This window comes from Pipistrellus hanaki (genome assembly GCF_964339955.1).
Source record: "Pipistrellus hanaki genome assembly, chromosome: 5".
NCBI classification, from domain to species: Eukaryota; Metazoa; Chordata; class Mammalia; order Chiroptera; family Vespertilionidae; genus Pipistrellus; species Pipistrellus hanaki.
Genome location: NC_140507.1, coordinates 48,895,972 through 48,921,944, shown reverse-complemented (window position 1 = coordinate 48,921,944; position 25,973 = coordinate 48,895,972). Strand labels below are relative to the sequence as shown.

The 25,973-nt window shown below is 40.3% G+C and overlaps 1 protein-coding gene across 1 annotated transcript in view; it reads right to left on the bottom strand.

Moving 5' to 3' along the window:
- Nucleotides 1–25,973, bottom strand: part of ARHGAP10 (Rho GTPase activating protein 10) — a 240,111-nt gene that overhangs the window by 31,366 nt on the left and 182,772 nt on the right. Inside the window, exon 19 of the mRNA XM_084884902.1 lies at nucleotides 11,282–11,426. Within this exon, the coding sequence (XP_084741028.1) occupies nucleotides 11,282–11,426 (145 nt within the window). The remainder of the gene's footprint in view (nucleotides 1–11,281; nucleotides 11,427–25,973) is intronic.

Genomic DNA, 25,973 nt, shown 5'->3' with positions numbered 1-25,973 from the left:
ATGATCAGTGCATGGGTAGAGTAGCCTGCACAAAGCAAGGCTGTTCCCCAGAATATGGTTACTATAGGTCAGAGTGGACTGCCTGACCGTGAGAACTGAGACATCATAGAACTGCAGACTAGATCAGAACAACAACTCGATCTTTTAACAAGGAATTCCACTTCTAACCAGGACGCCCAAGGTCGCTCTAGTTGTACATGGCCTCACCCTTCCAACCCAAATCTGCTTGCTTCCCTATCATGGGTGAAACTGCTGTGGAGAGTGAAACATCCAAGCGTGCCACCTCTGATACAGGAGCGTGGCTTCCAGAGCAGCTTGCCACTCACTGCTGTTCCACAGGGAGGATCACTGTTGGTCCGGTATGTTGTTTTGCATCTTGTCCTTGGCACAGGCATCCCATAATTATTAACTTACAGACACACGGGTGGCCAGATGCCCAACTCTCCGGCACGGCTGAGGAAAACGGGGAATGGCCACACCCAAACATCACCCAGAAGACAGCATGTCTTGCCTCGCTGGATTATCTCAGAGGCCTGCATCCAAGTAGGCCACGCCTTGGATACGGAAGAAAGGTGAACAGACTTGTTTCTTCACAACCTACTCTCATGCTTGGTTGGGCCAGAACCTCGTGGAGTTCATGACCTTCTCTGACTGGAAGCCGTGGTGTACGCACAGAAAGGCTGGTGCACAGCAGAACAGCTTCTGAGCAGCAGGCCTGACAAAAGGTGTGGCCAGATCCAAAGCCCAAGGGGCACCCAACCAGCCAAAGAGAATCCAGCACTCCCTTCACATCTCTCTATATGCAGTCGACTTGAACTCAAACGGCCAGATAATGCCAATAACATGCTTTAAGAGGCACTATCACCTGGGCAGGTGTGTTCAATGGTTAGGGCATCGGCCCACTTACCAAAAGGTCCAGGCTTCAATTCCCTGGTTGGGGAACCTGTGGGACACAACCAATTGATATGGTTCTCTCACATCTCTCACAACTCTCTCTCTCTCCCTCCCTCCCTCTCTCTCCATTCCACTTTCTCTGGAAAAGCAATGGAAAAAATATCCTCAGGTGAGGATTAACAAAACAAACAAACAAACAAAAAAGAGGCACTATCCATGGTGGCATTAAACATGTGGTAGTATTAAACAGGGAAGATCTATAGAAGAAACAAAAAAGTCCTAATTAAGACAAAAATTAAAGTTGATATATATTTTTTTAGGCCAAGAATCAATTCTTATCCTTCTCAAAACATAGCCCAGAAGATTTATATCCTAATATATTGTACTGTACATTAGTTTCCCTTAAATGAAGAATTATACCGAAGGAGAAGGGGGAGGAGGAGAGGAAAGGGAGGCGAGAGAAGTTAGTTCCTTCCTTAAACTAATTAGAATAATAAAGACAGGTTAGGGAACCCAAAGTTTGACTTTAAAAGTGAACTTTTGAATTGCTAATGTAATTGGGTAGCTCTCTTTAAAAGGCAAACCCAACACTACCACTCAAAGGGAATTCTTTCCTTCCATAGAACAGTAGGTGGTAAATGATGACCATTAAAAAAAAAAGCAAAACACACAGATTCTTTGATCAGAAAATCATCCCTAAGTTTTACATTAGGGAAAGGGGCAGGGGGTACAAGAAATTATCCCTGCCAAATGCCCATTAAGGAAAGAAAGGTAATTGTGTTTCTCAGCAGTGGGAGGTGCACCAGAGACAGGTTGTAATTGCCGATTGGAAGGAAAGGTTCCTAAAGTCCCACTTAGCCCCATTCTCAGTTCCACTGCAAGTTAAAGCTATGCCAGGCTGGGTGGGGGGCAAGATGTCCCAGTTCCTCTCAGTCCATTTTGCCCTTGTCAAACAAGGCCAATCATAAGGAAACTAAGTAACAGACAGATCCAAGACAGGCAATGGCTAGATGAGACTAATTGAATCAGATCATACAATTTCTCCAGCTGAAATCACAACTGCAAAAGGGAAATGTGACTCTCCTTGGAACCTCTCACCTCAATCGCAAAAGCACAAAAACAAAACTACATACAGATATGTATTCCCCTCCCCCAAAAAATAAGACTGAATAAGAGAAAAAGCAACTCCTGAACTAGAAATTAACATAACTCATTAAGACATGAAAAGATGTAAATGACATTGCCGTAAAATGATACTGCAGATTTTATTTTCTATTGTCCAAAGGTTTAAAAAATAAAGCATAATGCTAGCCCCAAAAAGCTGTTAGATAGCTAAAATGTGCCAAAAGTGTATGCTAGAAAGAGCTAAGGAGGGAATCAGCTGCATTATAATCACACTAGTGGTCTAGTGCACAAAATTCATGCACAGGCAGAGATGGGGAGTGTCCCTCACCCCAGCCTGCACCCTCTCCAATCTGGGACTCCTCAGGGGATGTCCAACTACTACTGGCAGTTGAGACATCCCTCTCACAATCCGGGACTGCTGGCTCCTAACCACTCACCTGCCTGCCTACCTGATCACCCCTAACTACTCTTATCTGCCAGCCTGCTTGTCCCCAACTGCTCCCCACCAGTGTTCTCACCCCCAACTGTCCCCCCTGCCAGCCTGATTGCCCCCAACTTCCCTCCCTGCCAACCTGATCACCCCAACTGCCCTCTCCTGTTGGTCAGATACCATCTTCCATAAACTTCTGAGGGAGGCTGACACTGTGACAGCCCAGGAAATTTAGAACAAGTGCTGGGAACAGACTCCAGCCCAGGGAGACAGTGAAGGCTACTGGACTCCTAGCCATTGACCTATCCTCCTCCCCACTATTCTTCTCACATAAGAATGTTAAATACTGCCCAGCCAGTGTGGCTCAGTGGTTGAACATTGGCCTATGAACCAGGAGATCATGGTATATGATTCCTGGTCAGGGCACATGCCCGGGTTGCAGGCTCAATCCCCAGTGTGGGGTGTGCAAGAGGCAGCTGATCAATGATTCTCTCTCATCATTGATGTTTCTATCTCTCTCTCGCTTTCCCTACCTCTTTGAAAACAATAAAAATATATTTTAAGAAAACAATGTTAATTACTATCAATTTGTAGATTAAGACACTAGTGACCAATGAACCTATTTATTACACTGGACAGAAACCAGAAGACTCAGTTTCATTTTCTATGGAAGTATATGTTTAAGCCTTCTGCTTCATACATCAGGCCCTCAGGAAAATAGAAGCTAAAATTCTGAAGGATTTACTACCTGGATGGTGTATAGCCATTAACACATTTGTTCTTGGCAAAAAACACATAAAATTTTATTGCCCCAAACTCATGAGGCGTAGAGGAGAATTTGTCGAGATCATAAAAGACAGCAAGAAGTGACAGAGATTTAAATCCAGGTTAGTCTGAATCCAAACTTAACCGCAAATAATTCTACCATTCAATAAAATTCTTTGCTGCCTAAGTACTTCCAGTGATACAGATTCCCCAAAATGCTAGGACAACGTGATTCTGAGAGAGCAGCCCATATAGAAGGTGAAAGACATATCAGCTCGAACAGGAAATCGCTAAGCAGCAAGAGCTACCCTTTCTCAACGTGGCACCAATAAAGTCTCTTCATGCCAACTCATGCAAGAGGGACTCCATCCCCTTCTTACTGGGGCAATAGTTTTTTGTTGTGTTGTGTTTTTTTTTTTTCCTCGTTCCACTTGGAATTGGCCACGCTGAGACAAAACACCTTCTCCTTCAAGATTTCTGCTCATCTTCCTGGCTACCAAAGAGAGCGTTTCAAATCAGTCACTCTTGACAGCCTTTAAAATTTCTATTTCGTTCAGGATAAACAATACTTTGGTTGGTTTGAAAAGATGTTTCTTAGACAGCCTGGCTACCTCCTACGCTGTAAGAGTTTCAAAGAGGGCTATAAAGAGAGTGACAGCTGCCTGCGTGCAGAACTAGAAATTAAAATACAAGCTATTAGAAGTGAAGAAAAAAACCCACACCGCAGGGAGACAAGCTTTAAAGAATTCCTCTCTCTCCTATAAATCCCAGTTACCTGCCATGAACTTATTTTCACCACAGAAGCAGCTATGTACTTTATAAAGGCATTAAATACACTTTCTTTTTCCCCCTCCAGAGAAAGGGGGAAATGTTCATCCCACGCAGAAGCAGAGTGAAGACTATACAGGAAGTCATATAACAAGTTGCCTTGTGCTTTGTCACTAACGTTGGGGGTGGGGGGTAAGGGGGCTGGTGTTCTGGAAGGTTTCTGGGGGGAGGAAGATGCAGGAGAGGTGGCTCCCATGATGTATGGGGGCACACCACAACTCAATTCCAGCCCTGAAATTTCTGAGTGCCTTTTCCAACCCATTGATCTCAACATTGTAAAATTGAGTTAAGAAATAATCTGTCTACATATACTGTCACTGATTCAAACCTGGTCTTAGGCTTCATTTCACAACACAGTAATTCCATGTCAAGAAATCATAATGTTGCAAGAAGTCTTGGCACGCAGAAAGTTATTACCCATGGCCCACCTTTGAAGTGTCATGCAAAAAAAAAAAAAAAAAAAAGAATCAGAAGAGGATTACCACGCTGAAAGCAAAGATATGCTTGTGTCTGGGTACTTGGGTTGATTATAATTCTGTGTCAAGAGGATGAGATATGTCTAAAAGGAAACATCAATCACTATAGCATGTGTCACTAAAGCTCCATGTCAACAATGGTTCTTCTCACATATGAGTGTCCTGGTAACATTTTGGAGGGGACAGGGTGGTTGCAGTTCACTTACAGAAGCGTGTTTTCAAGAAGGCAATTTCTAAAGATACTCTCCTGGGAACTGAGATAAGTGAGTACCCAGCCTGTCACCATGGCCTTCCTGACTCCTACAGACAGCATTTGTCCTGCTCTGGTTTTAGAGACTGATCCCCATCAGGACACGCTCCTCCTCGGGTCAGAAGGAGCATGATCATGCTTCACTGCACATGGACAGGTGCATTTTCACATTTTTTGCGTATAGGGCTCTGCATCCATCACTGCAGCGCCACAGTAACACACGTACAACAGAACGTGCCGCAATTAGCGCATCCGAGATTAGGGTGGGAAAGTGCCAACCCAATGGTACCCAAGTCACACCCACTCTAAAATAGCTTAAATCCTGCCAGCTGAGTTGCAGGAGGAGTTTGTTTTTGACTCACTATAAATCATATTTTGGTGTTGCCTAAATAAATAAACTGCTCCATCATGTATTTAAAAAAGATGGGCACCGAGGATATAATTACCCAAGCAGATACAAATAAGAACAAGTCCTGTGACTGTCTAGTTCTGTTTAAAATTAAAGCTGGCATAAAGGAAGAAAAGGAGAGCTTAGTAAAAATTTAGATGGTCAAATTCCCTTTCACCTCCAAAAACTTCTTTTTTTTAAAAAATGTTTCTGCCTTGAATGAAAAACAACAAAGAATAAATCTCATAGAGCCTCATGAACTTTCCTCGTATTGGGGGCATTACAATGAACACAAGCCTCTCTTTGCATAGAAGCAGTAAGGACAACTTTGGAGTGAACAAAGATACAACAAACACTAAACATTTTCAGAGTTGCTTCACTACCAGCTCAAGAGAAATAAAAACACAAGAAACACAAGGTAACTTCAGAATGAAATGAAAGCAACCTTTGACTCTTCATCTTCTTTTTAGCAGAGAGAGCTCTACATCATATTTTGATATTTCACAACTGACTTAGACAAATCAACACAGCTTTGAAATTTGCAAGATAATTCAAGGCTACGTAAAAATGAACAATACAGCTTCTACGAAATAATGAGAGACAAGGATTTCAGCAAATATTTAACAGCTGCTCTAGGTAAAGAAATCTAGCTAGATACTATATCATTCTAAGGCCTTTATAATCATCAACGAAGATCCATAGGAAAGTACCTAGTAGAATGTTAAAGTCTTAATCATATATTACAAAGAAGAATAATGAGCACTGTACATATGGTATGGCTGAATGTGCTAAAGCCAATGAAAGTCTTTATCAAAGTAAAGATACTAAGTATGGTTAATTAAACTGATCATCTCTCAACTGGAAGTGCAGTGGGATTAAATATGACATAATAAAAGTCAGGTCTAACAGCAGAGTTTCTCTCCTACTTCACGCCAGTTTGGATTCTGTGATTCCAGACTCATGCTAACAGTCTTCCTGAATCTTTGCTAATAATGACTTTTTGATCCATCTGATGTTAAACTGAAACTAAATGAGTGTTGTTCAGGGTTGGCTATTTGGTACACCACAGTTTCATACCCTACCAAAGTAGAAGATGAAATAACACACCACAAACCACTTCTCTCAAATACCAAATCTGTGACCAAATCATAGTGCTGAGAAAATCCCCAGTTATCCACTTTAGGTCCCTGAATCCTGGTAGATAATCTACCAAAGTTTGAACTAAAAATTATTTGTCCTGGATTTTATTAAATTGAATTTACTTTATACTACAGTGAATAAATGTGTGTGTGTGTGTGTGTGTGTGTGTGTGTTGTGTGTGTGTGTGTGTGTGTGTTGGGGAGAGGGGGGAGTGGCGAGGAGAAGGACATATTTTCATTTAAATTTTCTATCAGACTGATATAAACTAAAACATTTCGAAAAATAATCAACCGAACTATACATGGAAAGTAACTCTACTACAAAATATTTTTTAAAAATACAATAAAAGATTAAACTTCTTGAAACCTTCAAGTAGAGTTGACATTAGATGATTCAGACTACAAAAACAACATCATTTTAGTTCTAGTGATAAGAATAGATTTTTTTTTTGAAGGGGTAGAGTTTTCAGAATGCTGAGTCATATGCAATAACATTGTCTTTCAGCATCCTTTCCCTGTATGCTTCCTTTCAAAAGCATGTACACCACTTCTCTTAAATTATTTCCCTTTTTTTTTTTTTTTTTTAGAATATGCCAAACATACCCCTATTTTGGTCTCTCTGAAATAATTCTTTTTCACACAACTTAAGTTTAAGTAACAAATAATGGGGGAGAAGGGGGATAAATAATAGTTTTAATTGCTTGATCTTGTGACCTCTAAGGTAAAATAAAATCATTCCCTCACCAAAATCATGGGCTTTCCTTATTCTGATATCTTTCAAAAGAAGAATCAATGTAAGTTATGGATGACAAAATGTAGACTGAAACATCATATAAATGATGAACATAAAAACAGACTAGAGAATTGAATATCTGACTATCTCTTTTCCTTTACAATCAAATAATGTTTAATTATTATATAACCTAAATATTGTAGCAAACCGTCTTCAATATTCCCATAAAAGATGTGCTGAATACCACTTCAACAATCTTACTCTTTAATAATCACTTAGCAACTCAAAGGTCAAAAGATTGATATGCTATGAAGTTGTGATGGAATATTATGATTAAAGTCCTAAAAATGCCAAAAAAGTAGATGTAATTCTAACACAAAAGGCCCCTGTTTGGTCATTTCCTTAATTAAATATAGTCTATTCAGTTTGAGGCTTGGTCTTCTTGATTTTACCCTTTTTACTTCTCAACGTTTGCCTCTTTCACTCTTTATTAACACTTCCACCTGAGAACAAGTGGAAGAATAAGAAAAGGTGCAATTTCAACCAGTTTTACTCCTTATTAGCAACTCTACTGAGAAAGAATGAAAGTGAGAAAAAGAGAACAAAAAGGTTAGGTAGGTTCAGAAGTTGTAACTAATGTCTAAAAGAAAGCTCTGAAATTATAGATTCATATTAATGATTCATGTCCCTCCCCTGGAAAACAAGAATCTGATTGTAAAACTAGTATTTATATCATATAAAATATGTCTTAATCAAGCCCCCAATAAAGATTAAACATTTATGAGGGAAAAAATTCTATAAAGGAACCAAAAACATACAATGAAAAAAAAAGAAAAGCCTCTTCAATAAATGGTGCTGGGAAAATTGGAAAGCCACACGCAAAAGAATGAATCTAGTCTGCTCTTTGTCACCATATACAAAAATTAACTCAAAATGGATCAAAGACCTAAATATAAGACTTGAAACAATAAATCACACAGAAGAAAATATGGGTACTAAATTTACGGACCTTGGTCTTAAGAGAGGATTGTATGAATTTGGCAAGGGAAGTAAACATTGACGAATGGGACTATATCAATCTAAAAACCTTCTGCATAGAAAAAGAACCCTTCAACAACAAAAAGACAACCAACTGAATGCGAGAGGTATTGCAAACAACGCCTGTGATAAAGGGCTAATATCCACAATATATAAAGAACTCAATTCAACAACAAAAATAAATAATCCAATTAAAAAATAGGCAGAGGACCGGTACAGACACTTTTCCCAAGAAGGCATACAAATGGCCAAAAAACTATGGGGAAAAAAAATGCTCAACTTCACTAGCTATTCGGGAAATGCAAATCAAAACTACAAAGTGACACCAATTCTTACCTGTGAGAATGGCTGTTATCAAGAATACACGTAAGTGTTGGAGAGGTTGTGAATAAAAAGGAACTCTCATTCATTGTTGGTAGAAATGTAAGTTGGTGCAGCCACCATGGATAACAGTATGGAGGCTCCTCAAAAAGGTTAAGAATGGAGTTACCATATGATTCAGCAACCCCTCTTCTGGGTATCTATCCCAAAAATTTGAAAACAATTATTCATAGAGATATGTGCACCTCTATGTTCATAGCTGCATTACTCATGGTGTCAAGACACTGAAGCAACTGAAGTGTCTATCCTTCAATAGATAACTGGATAAAGAAGATGTAATACTCCATCATAAGAAAAGATGAAATACTGCAATTTGTGACAACATGGATGGATATGGAGAGCATCATGCTAAGGGAAATAAGTCAACAACCACATGACTTCACTCATGTGTGAGATATAAAACAAAAAGCAACTAATGAACAAGTAAGACAGACAACAGTCTGGTGGTTACCAGACGAAAGGGGGGTGGGAGAGTAGTAAAGGGGATCAACTATATGAAGACAAGGAGATTTAACTTGAGGTGGCCGGCACACAATGCAATATGCAGACGTTGTAGTATAGAATGATACGCTGGAGACCTATAATGTTATCAACCAATGTCACCCCAATAAATTTAGTTCTTAAAAACTTTTAAGAATAAAATCACCCATAAAAAATTAAAAATCTTTAGAATTTTAAAAATCTTTTAAAAAAACATCATAGCCCGCCATGTTATTAGAGGAAGCATTCTGAGTCTTTCTGCAGACACCTCCAAGTCAGCTGAGTTGAAGACAATGTCACTTGCTTGCACGGTTAATTTGGATATTAACCTAGACATTAGATTACACAGCTGCTTATGATGAAGATATTGCATGGTTTCTATCTTCATTCCCTTCCTCCCTTTGATAATAATCTCACACTTCCAAACCAATATAAGCTCTGTAGCTTTAAAGAATAACAAATGAAAGATGCCAAAAACAAAGAGGATGGGAAGAGGAAGAAAACTGAAGACTAATTTCAAAATCAGGAAATGTCCTCAGCAGGGGTGAAGACCTGCAACAAAGTCACAGTTGCAGATAGGCACACTGAAAAAAATCACATCAATAACCATATGGTTACAAATCAGCAATTGGTGTTCTCTGCTTGGCTCACCATCTTGTTTTGCAGGAATTCATGTTTAAAATTCCTATTTCCTTGCCCTAGCAGGCTTGGCTCAGTGGAGAGAGTGTCAGCCTGCAGACTGAAGGGTCCCAGGTTCATTTCTGGCCAAGGGCATGTGCCTGGGTTGCCGCTCGATCCCCAGTGGGCACGGGGTTGGGGGTAGGGTGGAGGGGTGGGGGGTGCGGGAGGCGGCCAATCAATGATTCTCTCTCATCACTGACGTTTCTCTATCTCTCTTTCCTTCTCTCTTTCTCTCTGAAATCAATAAAGAAATATATATTAAATTTGTTTTTCAAATTTCCAGACTGTCTGTAAAAACCAGGTGGTTAAAGTGTCAGCCTGTTCACCAAAGGGTCGAGGGTTTGATTCTTGGTCAGAGGCATGTACCTAGGTTGCAGATTAGGGTGTGTTCAAAAGGTAATTAACCAATGGGTCTCTTTGTCTCTTTCTCATGGATGTTTCTCTTTCTCTCTCTCTCTCTCTCTCTCTCTCTCTCTCTCTCTCTCTCTCTCTCTCTCTCTCCTCCCTCCCTCCCTCCCTCCCTCCCACTTTCTCTTAAAAAAACAAAGAAACAAAAAAACTAGGCAATCTGGCAACACTAAGACAACATGATTACATGACAAGAATTAGCCTGGCCCTAGCCAGTTTGCTCAGTGGATAGAGTTTCAACCTGCACACTGAAGGATCACCGGTTTGATTCCCTGTCAAGGACGTATAACTCAATTGCAGGCTTAGTCTCCCGACCCTGTTGGGATGTGTGCAAGAGGCAACCAATCAATGTGCTTCTCTCTTTCTGTCTCTTCCCCTTCTTTCCATTCTCTCAACAAAAAAAAACAAACAAAAAAAATCAATGGAAAAAAGGATTAATTAAAAAAATTTATCCATAACATGGTAGCTTAAGTAGGACATGAGAACTTACATTTGTCAGAATCTGACTACAGCTCAGTTCACTCAACTTAGCCCCTAAAAACAAGTCAATTTGCCACCCCTAACATATGATCAGCTACCTGCCTTATGAGAAAGTAAGAAACATGGAGCAAGTAAGATGCATAAGCCACAACCCCAGTGCTACGGTGAACTGTGCCTTTAGTTTAAATGCATTTAACATCAGAGTCTTCTCATGAAAGATCTGCTTTAATTTTAGTTCCCCTTCTATTTGTCTCAGGATTATATAACCTCACAGGAGGTCACACAAGTCTCCCAGAAAAGAAATTTAAGCTGTCTTTTAAAAATATAAAAAGAACCATGCATAACAAAGACAAACACAAAACTGAAACTTACTTTCTCTCCCAGACAGGAAAGCGTCACCCTCCCTGTTAATGTCAGAAAAATCTTCAGGGAAAAAGAAATTGAAACACAAAGGATGGCCCTGACTGGGTAGTCAGTTGGTCAGAGCGTCATCCCCAGACACCAATATTGTGGGTTCAATCCCCAGTCAGGGCACATACAAGAATCAACCAATGAATGCATAAATAAGTGGACCAACAAATCAGTCTCTCTCTCCCTCTCTCCTCTCTCTCTCTCTCTCTCTCTCTCTCTCTCTCTCTCTCTCTCTCTCTGTCTCCCCGACCCTCCCCCTCTCTCTCTAAAAAACCATTTTACAAAAATAACACAACCATGACCTGCTCAGAGGACATATGATATGCTATATTCTCAACATGCTGTCAAGCAGAAAAATATAAGGAACATCTTACCATCTTCCAGCTGAAGACAGAGATTATACACAGCCACAGGTCTCTTGGTCCTCTGGCCTTGTCGCTTCGATTGTCTTGGTGGAGCATTTGGGGGTGACTGGGAGACTGACTCAGGGGGTGTGGCATCAGGCAGCGTCCGAAAAATCTGCCATCAAAGCGCAAAGGACATTAATTGTTTTACCTGTGTATTCCAACGGTAAACCAGCATCAAACAGCATTTGATTTGGAGCGCATCCAAAACAGGATGGAGCCAAAAATCCATTCCTTCAAATTGTGGGTATAAGTTGTAAGTCTTTCTAAATAAAATTTCTCATTGAAAAGTCAAAGCGACATCAAATTATTATATTTCAAAATAAATTAATCCCCAAACTAAACAACTATAATTATCTTTACCAGGTGTAGTCAGTACCACAGCTCTTTACCCATAAGGAAAGTAGCCAGAAAATTTAAAAAAAAACACACAAATATCTCCTTAAATTTCACACAGCGTTGGTTATATTTATGCCAAAAAGCTTGTCCCAAAATTTTCAAACTACACAAATAAAAACATATGACTGCAAATATTTTTATATGTTTAAAAGTAGCTGGTGCTTATGAAATTACCTTTCAGATTCCCACATAGATTTTTCATAAACTGTTTTATAGATCTTACCAATTCACTTGAATTCTCTCCAATCCCTCTTAATAATTCCCTCTCCACTTATGAAATCTAGGATATTAGCACCCTGATTATTCAGTGACATTCATATATCCAGCAAGACAAAGCAAGCTGTGCCGCCAAGGGAAGTATATCATACAGGTGACTTATAATAGAGCTTTCGTGGCTGCTGAGACCTGAGTTCAGAGGCCTTCTGTCCCCCAAAACACTGGAGATCCTTCGGTCTTCAATCACGTCATAAAATAAAGTATTTAAAGACAACAAGCTAGCAGACACGGCATCCTTAGAGGGCTGATGTTCCTCAAGTGAAAGCAAGAAAAGGGAAGAAAGCCAGCTAGCATTCAACAAAACATAAATATAAAATAATAAAAGGCACAGTGTGAAAGCGCCACTGTTGCAAGGAAATTATTATATTTGTGCATTTAAAGACAAACAGCCATGTGACCTGTAAGTATGAGTGAGAGTATCATATATGGGTATCATATTTAATAACAGACAACCGTATCAAAGTTATAATCATAGGGTCTAAAAGTCCTCACCTAAAAACTATTATATGCCAGTATAAACAAGCATTACACCAGAACATGTACTTTATAGAACCATACTGCCCTCTCATGTGTGAAGAGAATAAAAAATGATTTAAACTGCTGTGGACAAATATTTGCTAGTGAAAATTTAATTTAGTGCTCCAACTGGTAACCTGCTAACACCTATTTCCACAGAATCTGTGCTCCAATTGGGTACTCTGAAAAACAGCACACTACTTATCTTTCTTTAAAAATCCTCTGCATTCTAGACTATTGGCCACAGCTGGATTTCGGCGCTCTGTCACTGTTCATACATCAAATACTTACATTGTGCACCTGAAACTAGTAAAATGTTCTGTCCATTACATCTCAATAAAGCTGGGATGAAAACACACACAAGAATATCTGGGAAAGGAGACTGGGCTTTCCAGTTTTTTTGTTTTGTTTTCTTGGGTTTGCCTTTTAAAAGTCCCCAGGTGATTCTTTTGTGTAGCCACTGGTGAAAACCGCCCATTTAGATGTCATTCCACTACATTCGATGCTTGTCTTGGATGGATCAAAGTCCAAATCAAAATACCAGAAAAATTACTTCAGAAAAATTGCCAGTGGATATATGCAATCAATTTCTTAGACCTTCCCAAATCTTGATTGGGCTTAAAATGTTTCAAAGATTCTATAGGCCAACTACTCCTTCAAGAAATTCTATGTCATGTTGCAAATCAAAGAGCTAACCTATCAGTCAGATTATGTTGTAGCAAAGCAAAAATGATAATTTGAGAATGAACTGTCCTGGTTTTTAAGTCTTCCTAGCTATGGAAGCTTAGACATATTAAAACATGAAGCACCTTATTTTCTCATCCATGTAATGAGGACCATAAAAACCTACATCTTACATTATTTCTGGGATTAAATGAGATAGTGTTTATAAAGTGTTTAGTATAGCATTTGGCATTTGGTAATCAGAAATAAATAGTTACTGGTATTTGTAAGATGCTTACATCATCTATAATAATAAAAGCATAACATGCTAATTAGACCGGACATCCTTCGGAATGTCCTTCTGGACAATCTTCCGGACAAAGCTGGGGCTGCAAGGGAAGCCCAGGTATCAGGTTCCTGCCAGCCACCAGAGGGAAGTCCGGGTCCCAGGTGCCAAAGGAAAGCTGATGCCGGCAGCCAGGGGAAGAAGAGCCTACTCTTGCAGAATTTCGTGCATCAGGCCTCTAGTGATAATATAAATGGGCACAGACCTTCATTACTCAATTCAGAGGTTTTAAATATTCCTCAAATTCAGTGTTTAGTTATTCTAAAGCAGTGGTTGGCAAACTCATTAGTCAACAGCCAAATATCAACAGTACAATGATTGAAATTTCTTTTGGGAACCAAATTTTTTAAACTTAAACTTCTTCTAACGCCACTTCTTCAAAATAGACTAGCTCAGGCCGTGGTATTTTGTGGAAAAGCCACACTCAAGGGGCCAAAAGAGCTGCATGTGGCTTGGAAGCTGCAGTTTGCCGGCCACAGTTCTAAAGTATTTGTGGGGGAAACCTCATCAAGCACTGGGCCAAGAGAAGCAATGGAAGAACATCTTTCAAATTTCCCAAGCCACCTTTATCATACAATTCTTTTGTGTATTTATTTCTGCACTTCAATGCTGAGAGATTTTTTGTTGTTGTTGCTAATCCTTACCCTAGGATATCTTTTTCATTACTTTGCAGAGTGTGTCATCCTTAAATATAACATTGATTCCAGAACCACTGAGTAGATGCAAATGTCTCTGCCACTCAGGTCTCTTGCCAAAATCCCTTGACTCCCCTAACTCCCCTAGGACTCTATGATGTGTTTCCTTTGTTCTAGGCCAGATGAACTCATCTCAACCAACACTAAGAATCAAGAAATCAAGTCTAGTCAAAACTTACTCTTTTTCAGGTGAGAAAGTTCCCTCACTGCACCTACGTATTCATAACAAGAAAATACTCAAACCAGACGCTCCAATGACAAAAAACAAACTCCGCGAGTAGGTGTGTCATGGAAGTAGGCGCTGACTCAGGTCTCTTCAGGGTGTGAGCGCAAACACAAGTCTGGCACCAAGGTTCGGAGTCACAGATACCTCAGACTCAACAAACTGGATGCCAATGCCCATGGGACTCAGCCATACACAGAAATACCTCCCCAGGTCCCTCATGCTCTGCCCCCAGGGGCCATGTGTGGAGATGATTGAGACACTTCTGCCAGAAATACTTTGCAGACAACAGGAAGTAAGGAAGGTCTCTGGAAATGTGGCTTTGTACTCAGCTCAAACCTGCAACATTTCACTCAGCTGAATGAATAAATACTATGGTTAAAAGAAACTAAAGAGGATGAGGTCATTCTTTTTTTTTTAAAAAAAATACGTTTTACTGAAGAGTTCACTGGTCTTCATTATGGTGAGAAGACCACCACTAAGCTTGTATATTCTCTCATCTTGAACAATTACAGCTGCAACCAATGGCTATTTGCAATATGCCCGACATTATGCCAAGTGTCTGACCTACGAAGATTTGAATCCAGATTTTCTGATTCCGGTGTGCAAGTCTTATACACCACACTCCCCTGCCTCTGATGTTACCCAGCCATATTAAGCCCCATTCACAGTATATCCTCTTTGGTGATTCTGTATCTAACACAACAGACAAGAGTTGTAACCAGAAGGCAGCTGGAAATCAATACACACTCGCCTTAGTAAACTTTTAACATAGAAAGGAGGGACAAAAAGAGTATTTCCAAGCTAGTTTCTAAAGCATGTGACTACAGAATGGCCAAATATTACTTTCAGCTCCAACGCAGCTTCAACCTCCCTCCACAACGTAACCTCAGAGATTAGCCCCCATGTGAACAGCACACAGAGCTCTGAAAACTCTCCAGCTGTCCATTCCTGAATCGGCGCTACCCTGTGACTAAATATGGGTCTTTTATGGAAAAGTTAACTAGATTTGGTAATGGGGACTGACAGCAAAATACCAGTTGGGTTTAGGCTTGATGCTGGAAATGTACTAAGTTTTCATGCTGGTTCTGGTTCATTAAAATTCAGAACCTCAGAGCTGAAACTTAGCCTAGTTATCACTTAAGCCAACCCCTCTATTTCACAGTTGACTAAACCAAGGCCCCTATGATTACAGATTTGTTCATATTAACACCACTATTTAGTGGCTTTCCTCCCAGACCAAGGTCTCAACGCCAACTTTTTATTTCCCCTCTTGCTGGCTCTGGCCCTTTCTAACAGACTACCCTTTATGCATGTAGTACTTTCTATCAGGGGAAGTTTTGCTCAACAGTTGAAATTCTTCAAAATGCTTTCAGGCACATTATCTGATGCAAGGACACAGAGACCTGTGAAGCTGACACTGAAGCATGTTACAGGATCTTGTTCCATTGCCTCCCAGGAGAATGGACGGGGGCAGAAGACATTCCCATGGTAATGGTCATTCATCCCAGAGGTTCAGGTTTGATTATGCCATGACTTACAATGAGCTTTTTAAAAAAAAAAAAAAAAAAAAAAAAAAAACTTCAATTTTGGTTTAAAATAAAATAAGATGAAGAAGAAAGAAAAGCAAAAAGTATGCTTGCTGGAATTTACAAAATTGGTAGGCTTTCTGGTTTTCTTTTTCTTTCAAAGCTTTGAGCTTTAATTTCAGGAGACATTTCAGACCCTTTCCTAAGTGCCAATGGATTAGACCACACTGATTTCTGTAGCACTCTATTCAATCGAGTAACGCATACCAGACTTTGGTGTCTGGCTTCAAGATTTCAATAAAGGACAACTTATCAACCAGACTTTATAAAATTAAAACGACCACAGAACTACCTACCCCAAACCATGAGTATTCTCAATGGCATTAACTGTGGGTATAACTGCTTTCTCCAATGTTAAAAACAACAACCAGCGAGAAATAAGAAGAATATATAACTGTCATAGTATACTGAGAACCCATGGCATTGAATACGTTTTCTACTGCTATCTAAATTACATCCTCCCCAATCAACATAAGGTGATTAACCCAAGGCTGCATCACTCTTACATTTGGGGTGAACTTATAACCCCAATTATAAAATGTTGTTTTCTGGTCTGCAAACCTTTAAACACTCTGGGTACAATTTTATCAATTTGCACCTGCAAATGTTTGGAAAATGCAGCATACATTTCCCAAAGTCAGAAAAAAAAACAAAAAACACTTGACCAAACATAGCTGTAGCTTTGACTTCATAACCCAAATGTCTACACAAGTATCCTTCCCTGAATAAAGAGCTGATGCCGAGCTAGAATTGTTTTCCATTGCTATGTCCTTCGCTAACAAGCAAACAAAGCTTGCATTTCAGCAATTAAAGTCTAGAAACCCATTAAAGAAATATAGCTTCTCTATGTCAACTAGAAGACATAACTCCATGCATGATATTCCTTTGTTTTTATCTTTTCCTCCTCATCCTTCAATTTGGGAGTACAACTTCTTCCAAGGTTCTTTTTCTTCTCCCCCTTTTACATTTCTTCTCTCTAGGATTCAGGCCTCCCTTAGAAGTCACTTAGTCCTATACCAGCGCAGAGAATCATAATACAGGAAACCTACCATTTATAGTCACCAGAGGCCTGGGGACACACAGGGAGAGGCCTCCCCTACCCAGGTCTAGCTTGAGCCATGAGAAAAAGAAGGACCCTGCCTCAATGTTCACTATGAAACTTTAAACTGAATATAAGTAAACACATTTAGAACGGACTCATTAGCTTTTGAAGTTTTCAAGGAAGATGACATTCTTCTTTTGGAAAATAAGCGATGACCCCACAGGGAAATTATCAGCCTTCAAGATTAGTCACTGCTCCTAAAATTTGGTTGGTTTACATTTTTTCTTGATAATTTTCCCCCAAATTATAATTTATTCATGTTACCAAAGTGATAACTAATATACTTATATTCCTTGTAGAAATTCTGGTAAACACCAAACAAAGCCTTTTGAAGAAGATAAATTCTAAAAAGGTTAATGTTTAGATTCTTGGATTTACACGTCAGCATGCAACTCGCTGATTCGCAGGTAGAGTAGCTGTGTCTGAGCTGCCAAAGTTAGAATTTCCTTCAACTGATCCCACCTCACCTGGGACCAGCTCTAACCCATTTCCAAAAGTGATGAATGGTGCCGCACCTACACGTTTAAAAAGCAGCTGCAGGATGGCATGAAAATGTGTGCTTCGGCAAGAGCCATGAAAAAAGTCAACGTGGACAGTAAGGCCACCACCACCTGTCACTACTGATATAAACTGATGACATCTTAGACAGGAAGAACTGAGTACACCTGCAAGGAAAGTGATGCTAATCCCGGCTGGGGTCCTCATTGACAGGGCCACAAAGGGCACTGCATTCTATTGTGCGGTAAAAGTCACAGAGAAACAAGTGTCTGCAGTGGAATGTGAAAATTCTAATCTTCAATGCCAACGAGAAGGGTGATTTCCCACACCAACAAGTAATTCTCCAACATAACTGGGTGTCTCAAGGTTCAACACAACTCTAACACTCTACCTGGAGATACCATCAGATCCCACAGGTTAAGTGCTCAGTCCCCACAAGACTGCCCCCGCTCGGATGCCAGTCACAAGCCCAAGTTGTTACCTGTGCTTCTGACCAACTGGCTGTGAATCAGAGGTTCTAACAACCCTCTCCTTGGGTTCAATTAGCCTGCCAGAGCAGCTCATGGGCCTCAGGAGAGCCAGTTCCTCACGAGATACTGGTTTACCAAAGGCTATTAGAGAATATGAATGGAGGGCCCAATGAAGAGACACACAGGGCGAGCTTCTGTCCTGGTGGAGTTTGGCGACTGGCACAGCAGCACTTAGAAGCCTCTGGTTCCTCAACCTGGAAGCTCTCCAAATCCTGTCCTTGGGTTTTTATGGAGCTTCATTACCCAGGAATGACTGATTAAATCATTATTGCCCAGTGGAGATTGATTCTACCTCCAGCCCATTCCTCCTCCCACAAATTAAGGGATGGGACTGAAATTTACAATCTTCTATTCAGGGTTGGTTTCCCTAGCAACCAGTCCCATCCTTTGGTGCCTTCCAAAGTTATCTTATTAACGTAAGCCCAGTTGTGGTGGAAAGGAGCTTATAGTGAATAATAAGACGCCCATTTCATTCACCTTCATGGATCTGCAGTGTTTTCAGACACTGAAGGAAGACAAGAGAAAAAAACACAGTGAAGATGCTCCCTTTGCTCTTATCGCTGAGGAAATTATAAGGGTTTTGGGAGCTGTGAGCCAGGAACTGTGGATGAAGAACCAAATATATACATTTCCTACTGCAAATCACATCACAGAGTATGACCTGAAGGTGAGAAGTTCAAAACAAAGTCATATAACTAAAGGGCCAGAAGAAATCCAGCAGGTCACAGTACCCATACTCAGATTCTAAACACACTATCACGTGGAAGAGGGAGTCACCTGGGATGGGTCCCAAAGGTTAAAACCGGGGCTATTGGGTTGAGAATATAAGAAGGCATATGTCAGCTAAATATGAGAGCAAAAACCTTCTGAACTGTGAAGTTACACATCTCCTGGGCAGGTTAGTTTGGGAGATAATGAGCTCTATGTCCTCAAAGTTTTCCAAGGTAAGATCGGGGTCATTCCAAAGACATCCAAACACTGGGTAAAGGGTTTAACTGGGTGGACTCATGAACCTATGAGAGAAACTATGTACAAAATCCCAAAAGATGGCCTACTTCACCGAACTGTTTGAGCCTAGCAACTCCCTCTTCTCAATACAGAAGCAAACCTGTCAAGCTGACCTGCTCCCTTTTCTGCAGGACAAGGGGACCTCTTCTTATCTCCTGATCACTGCACCACGCTGACACCTGAGCTTCCTCCTTTCCCGACTTCAAGTCAGCCATACTCTGGGTTCTGCGGGTTCCCATTACATTGGCAATGCATGGCTGACATGCCACAGGGATGCCCGGACTGTTTAGGGAGTAATCTCCAGAATCTTAACATTCCTTTTATTCTGGTTGTCTCTTTCAAAAAAACACACAAAATAATATGTCAGATATTAGCATGTACATGAAAAGGCTTTGTAAACTGTTACCATTTCATAAATACAATCGTGAAAAAAAACAAAACAAATCCATCCTTTTTTGGCTCCCAAAATACTATAACCTTAGTCTTCCACAGAAGTTTTTGAGGAAGAACATAGTAATTAGCTCCCTGAAGTTTACTAAGAGCCACAGCACCTACAGGTATTTTTATCTTACTTTCCTATATCCTATTATGCAACTGTATATAAACAAACAAACAAAACACTATGCAGGTGCTAGAGCAGTACTGAGCCAGCTCCCAAAAGGTCAGAGATCCCCCTGGAGAAGTCAACTCTGTGTGTTGGGGGAAGAGAGAGGAGGACAGGGCAGGTAGAACTCTGAGCCAGGTGGCTGAAGCTCTATAACTGCTATCGAAGTGGGGAGGATAATTAATCAACTACACCCCCTCCACTGTATTTTCTTAGGTTGTTTTTTTTTATTATTATTGATTTTTAGAGGAAGGGAGTAGAGAGATAAAAACATCAACAAGAGAGAAACTTCATCTATCAGCTGCCTTCTGCATGCCCCCTACTGGGGATTGAACCCACAACCTGGGCTTGTGCCCTGACCTGGATTCGAAATGACGACCTCTTGGTTCTTGGATCGAAGCTAACCATGGAGCACACTGGCCAGGCTGTATTTTCATTTTAAAAAATTTTATAGTGTGGGGGTGGGGGTCAGGTAACACTTTGTTGCTCTTTAAATACATAACCTTTAAAAACATTCCCTTTCCCACCTTAAAAAAAAAAAATACTGTTCTGGAGGTCAATAGGGAAACAGAATTCACTAAACATTCATTTTCAGTGAAATAGTGGACCATTCCTTCTGTTCACTGCTGCGTAACCACCTCTCCGAAGCTTAGCGGTATCAAACCACCCCCATTTTATTACGCTGGTAATTTCCTGGCTCCGGAGTGTGGGCAGGGCATAGCAGGAATGAGCAGCCTCAGCCCGGGCCTGCCAAACGGCTGGAGGCGGCTGGGAAGAGAGCCACGGGCCTGAGCTCGGTTTTGGTTGTCAGTTGGGTTCCTCCGTTTTGTCTGCTGGAGTCTGGGAAGACCAAGCTGTTTTTCCAAACGTCCGATGCCTGGGATGGGAAGGCTGGGACAGCCAGGACTGGCTGGGCTCAGCGCCTCCTCTCCCCTGCCCAGCCTCGCCACATGGCCAGTGTGGGCTTCCTCACTCTCAGGGTGAGTGGACTCCTTGCAAGGCAGCGGGAGCCCCCTGGGAGGAGTGTCCCATGAGGGAGGAAGGAAGTGAAAGCCGTCAGTCTCTTCAAGCCACAGGGAAGAGTCACTCACGCCACAGTCTCACGATCAATGCAATCTCAGGGCCCACCAAGATTTAAAGAAAGGAGACACTAAGGGAGGAAGGTGAAGTAATCCCTAGCAATCTTCAATCTGCCACCAAGCGGCCTGTTTATTTCAGCTCTTCATCTGATACCGTGTGTACCAGTATAATCAGATGATAGTTTGGACGGGAGCAAAATGACCTGATTTAAAGTAACTTCAAGATATCAGTGCTTCACACAAGAAATAGAATGTGCTAAATAGATCAAATACTTCTCCCACCACTGCTTCAGGTTTTTGTCATCGAAGGACAAATGTCCACCCAAGGACTTCGTGCACCAGGAAGGAAGGGCATGGAAGAACGCACGGAGCTCAAAGTCAAAAACAATCAGACTCACTGTTAAAGGTTTCTTCACACGGAAACTTTTCAGGGCTCTTTCTCCAGCGATTTCCAGTTTTGTACAATAGATCAGTCAAGTTGACAGATATTTCTACCCTCTAAGATATGGAACGAGAGTATTTGATTATTTTGTAAAGTAAATTTAAGTACATGGTAGTTGGTTTAGCTTTTTTTAAGTCAAAGAAGAAAACTACATATGAGCCATAATCTCCTCATCCTGAAAACATGTTGATGATGCTGACACAAAGAATATTGGAAAAATACCAAGTTTCTTTCCCAGCAAAATAATCATTGTCAATAGTTTCTTTGATTCCTTCCAAGGAAATTTAAAAGTTGCCTAAGTATTTGCCTACATATATGTACAATTTACACACACACACACACACACACACACACACACACACACACACACATATATATATATATATATATATATATATATATATATATATATCTGAAGGATCCTAATAAAGATACAGTTTCATATCTGTATCTTTAATTAATTATCCATTCAAATTATTAACTGAATGCCTACTCTGAGACAAGTGATGTTCTGGACATTGGAAATAAATAAGTGCAAAATAGCTGTGTATCAAACTAACACAAATTCAGAGGCTGAGAACAGCACATCTACTGTTCCTATGTTTTCTGATTCTTGTTCTATGTAAGAAAGCTGTCAATTATCTCAAAGTTTCCATGTGTCAGGAGTCCAGGCACATCTTAACTGGGTTCTTTGCTTAGCCCTCAGCTCACAAGACTATAATCAGGTGTCATTTTGGAAGATTCACCAGGGGATGGATCTGCTTCCAAGCTCGTTCAGGTGGTTGGCAAAATTCATTTCCCTACAGTTGCAGGACTGAGGAGGGTTTGGGTTTTGGGTTTTGCTGACTAAGAGCTGGAGGTAACCCAAAGTTCCCTGCCATGTGGCCCTCTCCATAGGCAGTTCACAACATGACTATTGGCTTATTTCTGGCCAGTAGGAGAGTCCCTCTCTCCCCAATGGAATCTGCTCTAATGGAATCTGATGCAACAGAACAATCATAAAAGACAGGCCACCGCCTTTGATTATCCTGGTTAGAATCAAGTCACAGGTCCCACCAGCACTCCAGGGCCTGGGTCACTGGGTCACTGGGTCAACATAGGGTGTGTCCACCACAATTAGAATCGGTATTTACTACCATCCTGCCTCATTCTTCTACGGTCATGACATAATTGATTTAACCCTCAATGGAAGGCTGTTTCCAATGAGAGGCATGTGGAGGTGAACCCACTCTCACTTTTTTTTTGCAAAGTTTTAAGGGAATACTATAGAGTATGCAGTAGCAGAGAGATTACCTTCAAAGCAAACATGCATTTACGTTTTGCTGACACTGCCAAACTGTCTCAAAAAGGCTGCTTGATCACACCCCACCAAATAAGACCACTAATTTCCTCCTATCAAAGTGACTTCTCAAGTCTCATTACGGTGGGACATTATGGCTTTCTTCAAATATGTATTCTTCCTCCCTTGATTTAGACTTACACTCAGGAAATTTATATTTCAGATGGCATTGATAATAGGGCCTATTCTCCCCCTGTATTATCTGCTTCTGGTTGTATATGAGCAAGCTATTGATTCTGGTGATTATGTTTAATACTACACCCCAATGAATCCTGCTAGTGTATTTACTGGCTTGTCACTCAGTTCTCTTGAGTTATCTATATTATGCCATCACTTCTCTAAATAACGCACAATTTTCCCCTTCCAGTTTTCCTACCAGTTATTATTTTTCTTCCCTTCTTGACCAGTAATTCTAGGACAATCATTAATAATAGTGAACTAAATCACAATTTCAGCATTTTAAGCATTTCAACAATTAAACAGGATACTAACTTAAGGGTTAAAATATTGTTAAGTCATTTTAAGGAACTATCCATAATTTCTGTTTTATGAAAATATTGTTTTGGGAATTATGTAAATTTTGTCAATTGCTTTTAGGCAACTCCTGATTTTCTCTTTTGACTTCATAATATGGTACATTTCCTAATATTGCATTTCCTAAAATTGAGTCACCCTTATATGTCAGGGATGAACACAACTTAGATTGAAATATTATGCTGTTAAAGTAGTGCTGTTATTTGCTGATGTATTATTTAAGATCTCTGCATAAAATTCTTAAAGGAAATTGATCTACAACTTTGTCTCTGCCAGGCTTTGGCATTAGTGCCCTACTGGAGTCATAAAAAAAATTTGAAGGGTTTTTTTATTCTGCTAGGGTCCAGTGTAAACACCAACAGATCTATTTCTTCCCAGTTTAATTCACCTGTGAAAATATCTGAGCCTGGTGCTTTTTTGGGAAATGGATGGCAGCTATATTACTATTGGGTCCATTTCTTTCATTATTAGTTCACTAATTTCATTCAGATTTTCAAAATTCTGTGCACTGAGTATTTATGGGTTATTTCCATATTTGTTCCTCTTTGTGTGAGCCTTCTCACCATCCCTTTTTCCCTTAACTAGTCTGACCAAGGAAATCTGTTTTATTTTATGCGCCCCAATACACCAAAAATGTAAAAGGTATTATTAAAAAAAAAATACACACACAAAAGAAAACACCCTTTTCTTTTCTAATTAATTTCACCTTATATATATTTTTTACTTTCTTCAAATTTGGAGTAAATGGGTAAAGGCTTAACTAATTTCATTCTTTCTGGCTTAATTATTCAGTTGTATAAGGTTATAAATTTCCTGGAGACATAATTTTTACTCTGTTCTTTCAGTTTTGATATGCATGCTTTCATATTTTTATAGGAAGTCTGCAATGTTTATCTATGAATCATGGAGCGCTTCAAAATTTCCAGATAACCAGGAACTATTTTTTTTTTTGAGGAGGGGTGGGGGCTTCTATTATTATTACTGTTGTTAATTTCTAAAGCTAGAGTATTATAGACCAGAATAAGAGGTCTGTATTATTTCTAGTTTGAAGTCTGGAATTTTTCTCTGGGTCCAAAATAGATACTCAAGACTTACAAATATTGCTTTGTGGTCTTCAGAGCTGCTGTAAAAAAACATAAGGCTACCAGATGCATCCTCCTGGTATAGTTTTTCTTTTTCCTCAAAACTCCAACACAGTAACTGAACCACAGTATGTCTCCACATGGATTATTCTGAGTGACTTAAAATTCAGAATTGCTATTTCCTAAAATTTAGTTATTACACTGATCAAATGAAGGTCTCACTGTAATTCAGATAAAAAGGTCTCTGTGTGATCATTACAAATGATTGGTTCAATGCACTTGATTTGGTGTTCCCGTGACAGCAATGTCTTGTGATGGGTCATCTCTGCCCTCCATGTCCACAGTTTTCTCTGACTTCTTTCATCTCTCTTTTTCATCCACTGAATGTGATTGCTTCATCAATCAAGGGGAATTGTTTTCCAACTTCTGAGTCTATTCATTTCGGGTTTTTAATCTGTTCATTTGTTTGGATGTTGTTTTAGGTGCCAGTCTGTTTTCTTAGCTCAGCAAGCACCTTTTTTTAAAATCCTCTTTAATCACTTTATTTTTAAACTCCCATTTTACTGAATAAATATTTAGTTCTTCTATGAAGATGGATTTTAATACGTTCATTTATTCTCTTCCTTAGATCAATTTTTCTTCCAAAATAGATTCTTCGTCTACAGTTTACATTTTCCTCCCTCCTGTTGCAATACATTCACATAGACAACACACTGGATTATTTGGGGTTGGCTGATTTCAATGATATTAATGTCTTCAATGGGCAGCTGTGTCAACACTTTCAGCACACACCACTAGAGTATGGGTGACATCCTGAATCTCTTCCCAGGTTTTGGATGTGTGTTTTCTGCGATGCACTACCCAGTGTGCCTGCCCAGCATTCTGAGAAAACCTCTTAGTCTGGTAGGGCTGCCACAATGGAGCACTACAGACTAGGTGCTTAAACAACACATACCTATTTTCTCACAGTTCTGGGGGGTGAAAGTCCCTGGCGGCAGGGTTGGTTTCTCCTGAGCTTCTCTGCTTGGACTGCAGACGTCACTTCTTGCTGTGTCTGCACATAGCCTTTCCTCTGTACATGTACATCCCTGATGTCTTTTTTCTTTTCTTATAAGAACAGCAGTGCTATTGGATTAGGGCCCCCATCCTTATGACCTCATGGAAACATAATTTCCCTTTTCAAGACCCCTCTCCAAAGAGAATCGCCTTGGGGACCAGGGCTTCAACTTCTGGATTTTGAGGAAACACAATTCAATCCATAACCAAAGGGTTTTTTTGGGGGGGGAAAAGATGCCACCAGGGCTGTCTTCAGCCTGATCTTTGACCTCATCTCTGCTTTTGCCAAAATGCCGTGTCTGTGTTCATACCTCCTGCTTGGGCTGTCCACAATTCCAGCCCCTGCCAGGAGTCTCTGTCCTAGGCGGCCAAGTTAGCGACCAATTCCTTCCATTCTCCAGGCGGTAGATGGGCCAGGAAAGAGAGGACGACTTCCAGATGCCCAAGATGGAAGTTATAAAGGTGGGAAATGACACTCCTCCCTTTAAGGGCTCCTTTTCCCATCTTCCTCTCCAAGCTTCCACCAAAATAGAAGCTCTTTCCCTTAACCCAGTTTCAGTTCTGATGGTCTTTCAGACACTTCTCTCTGGAGATCACTGGCCTTGGGGTGTCTGAGAGGGAGTCACGCTCCTGCTAGTCTCCTTTCTCTGGCAGGAAAGCAGGGTGGTCAGGAGGAGCTTT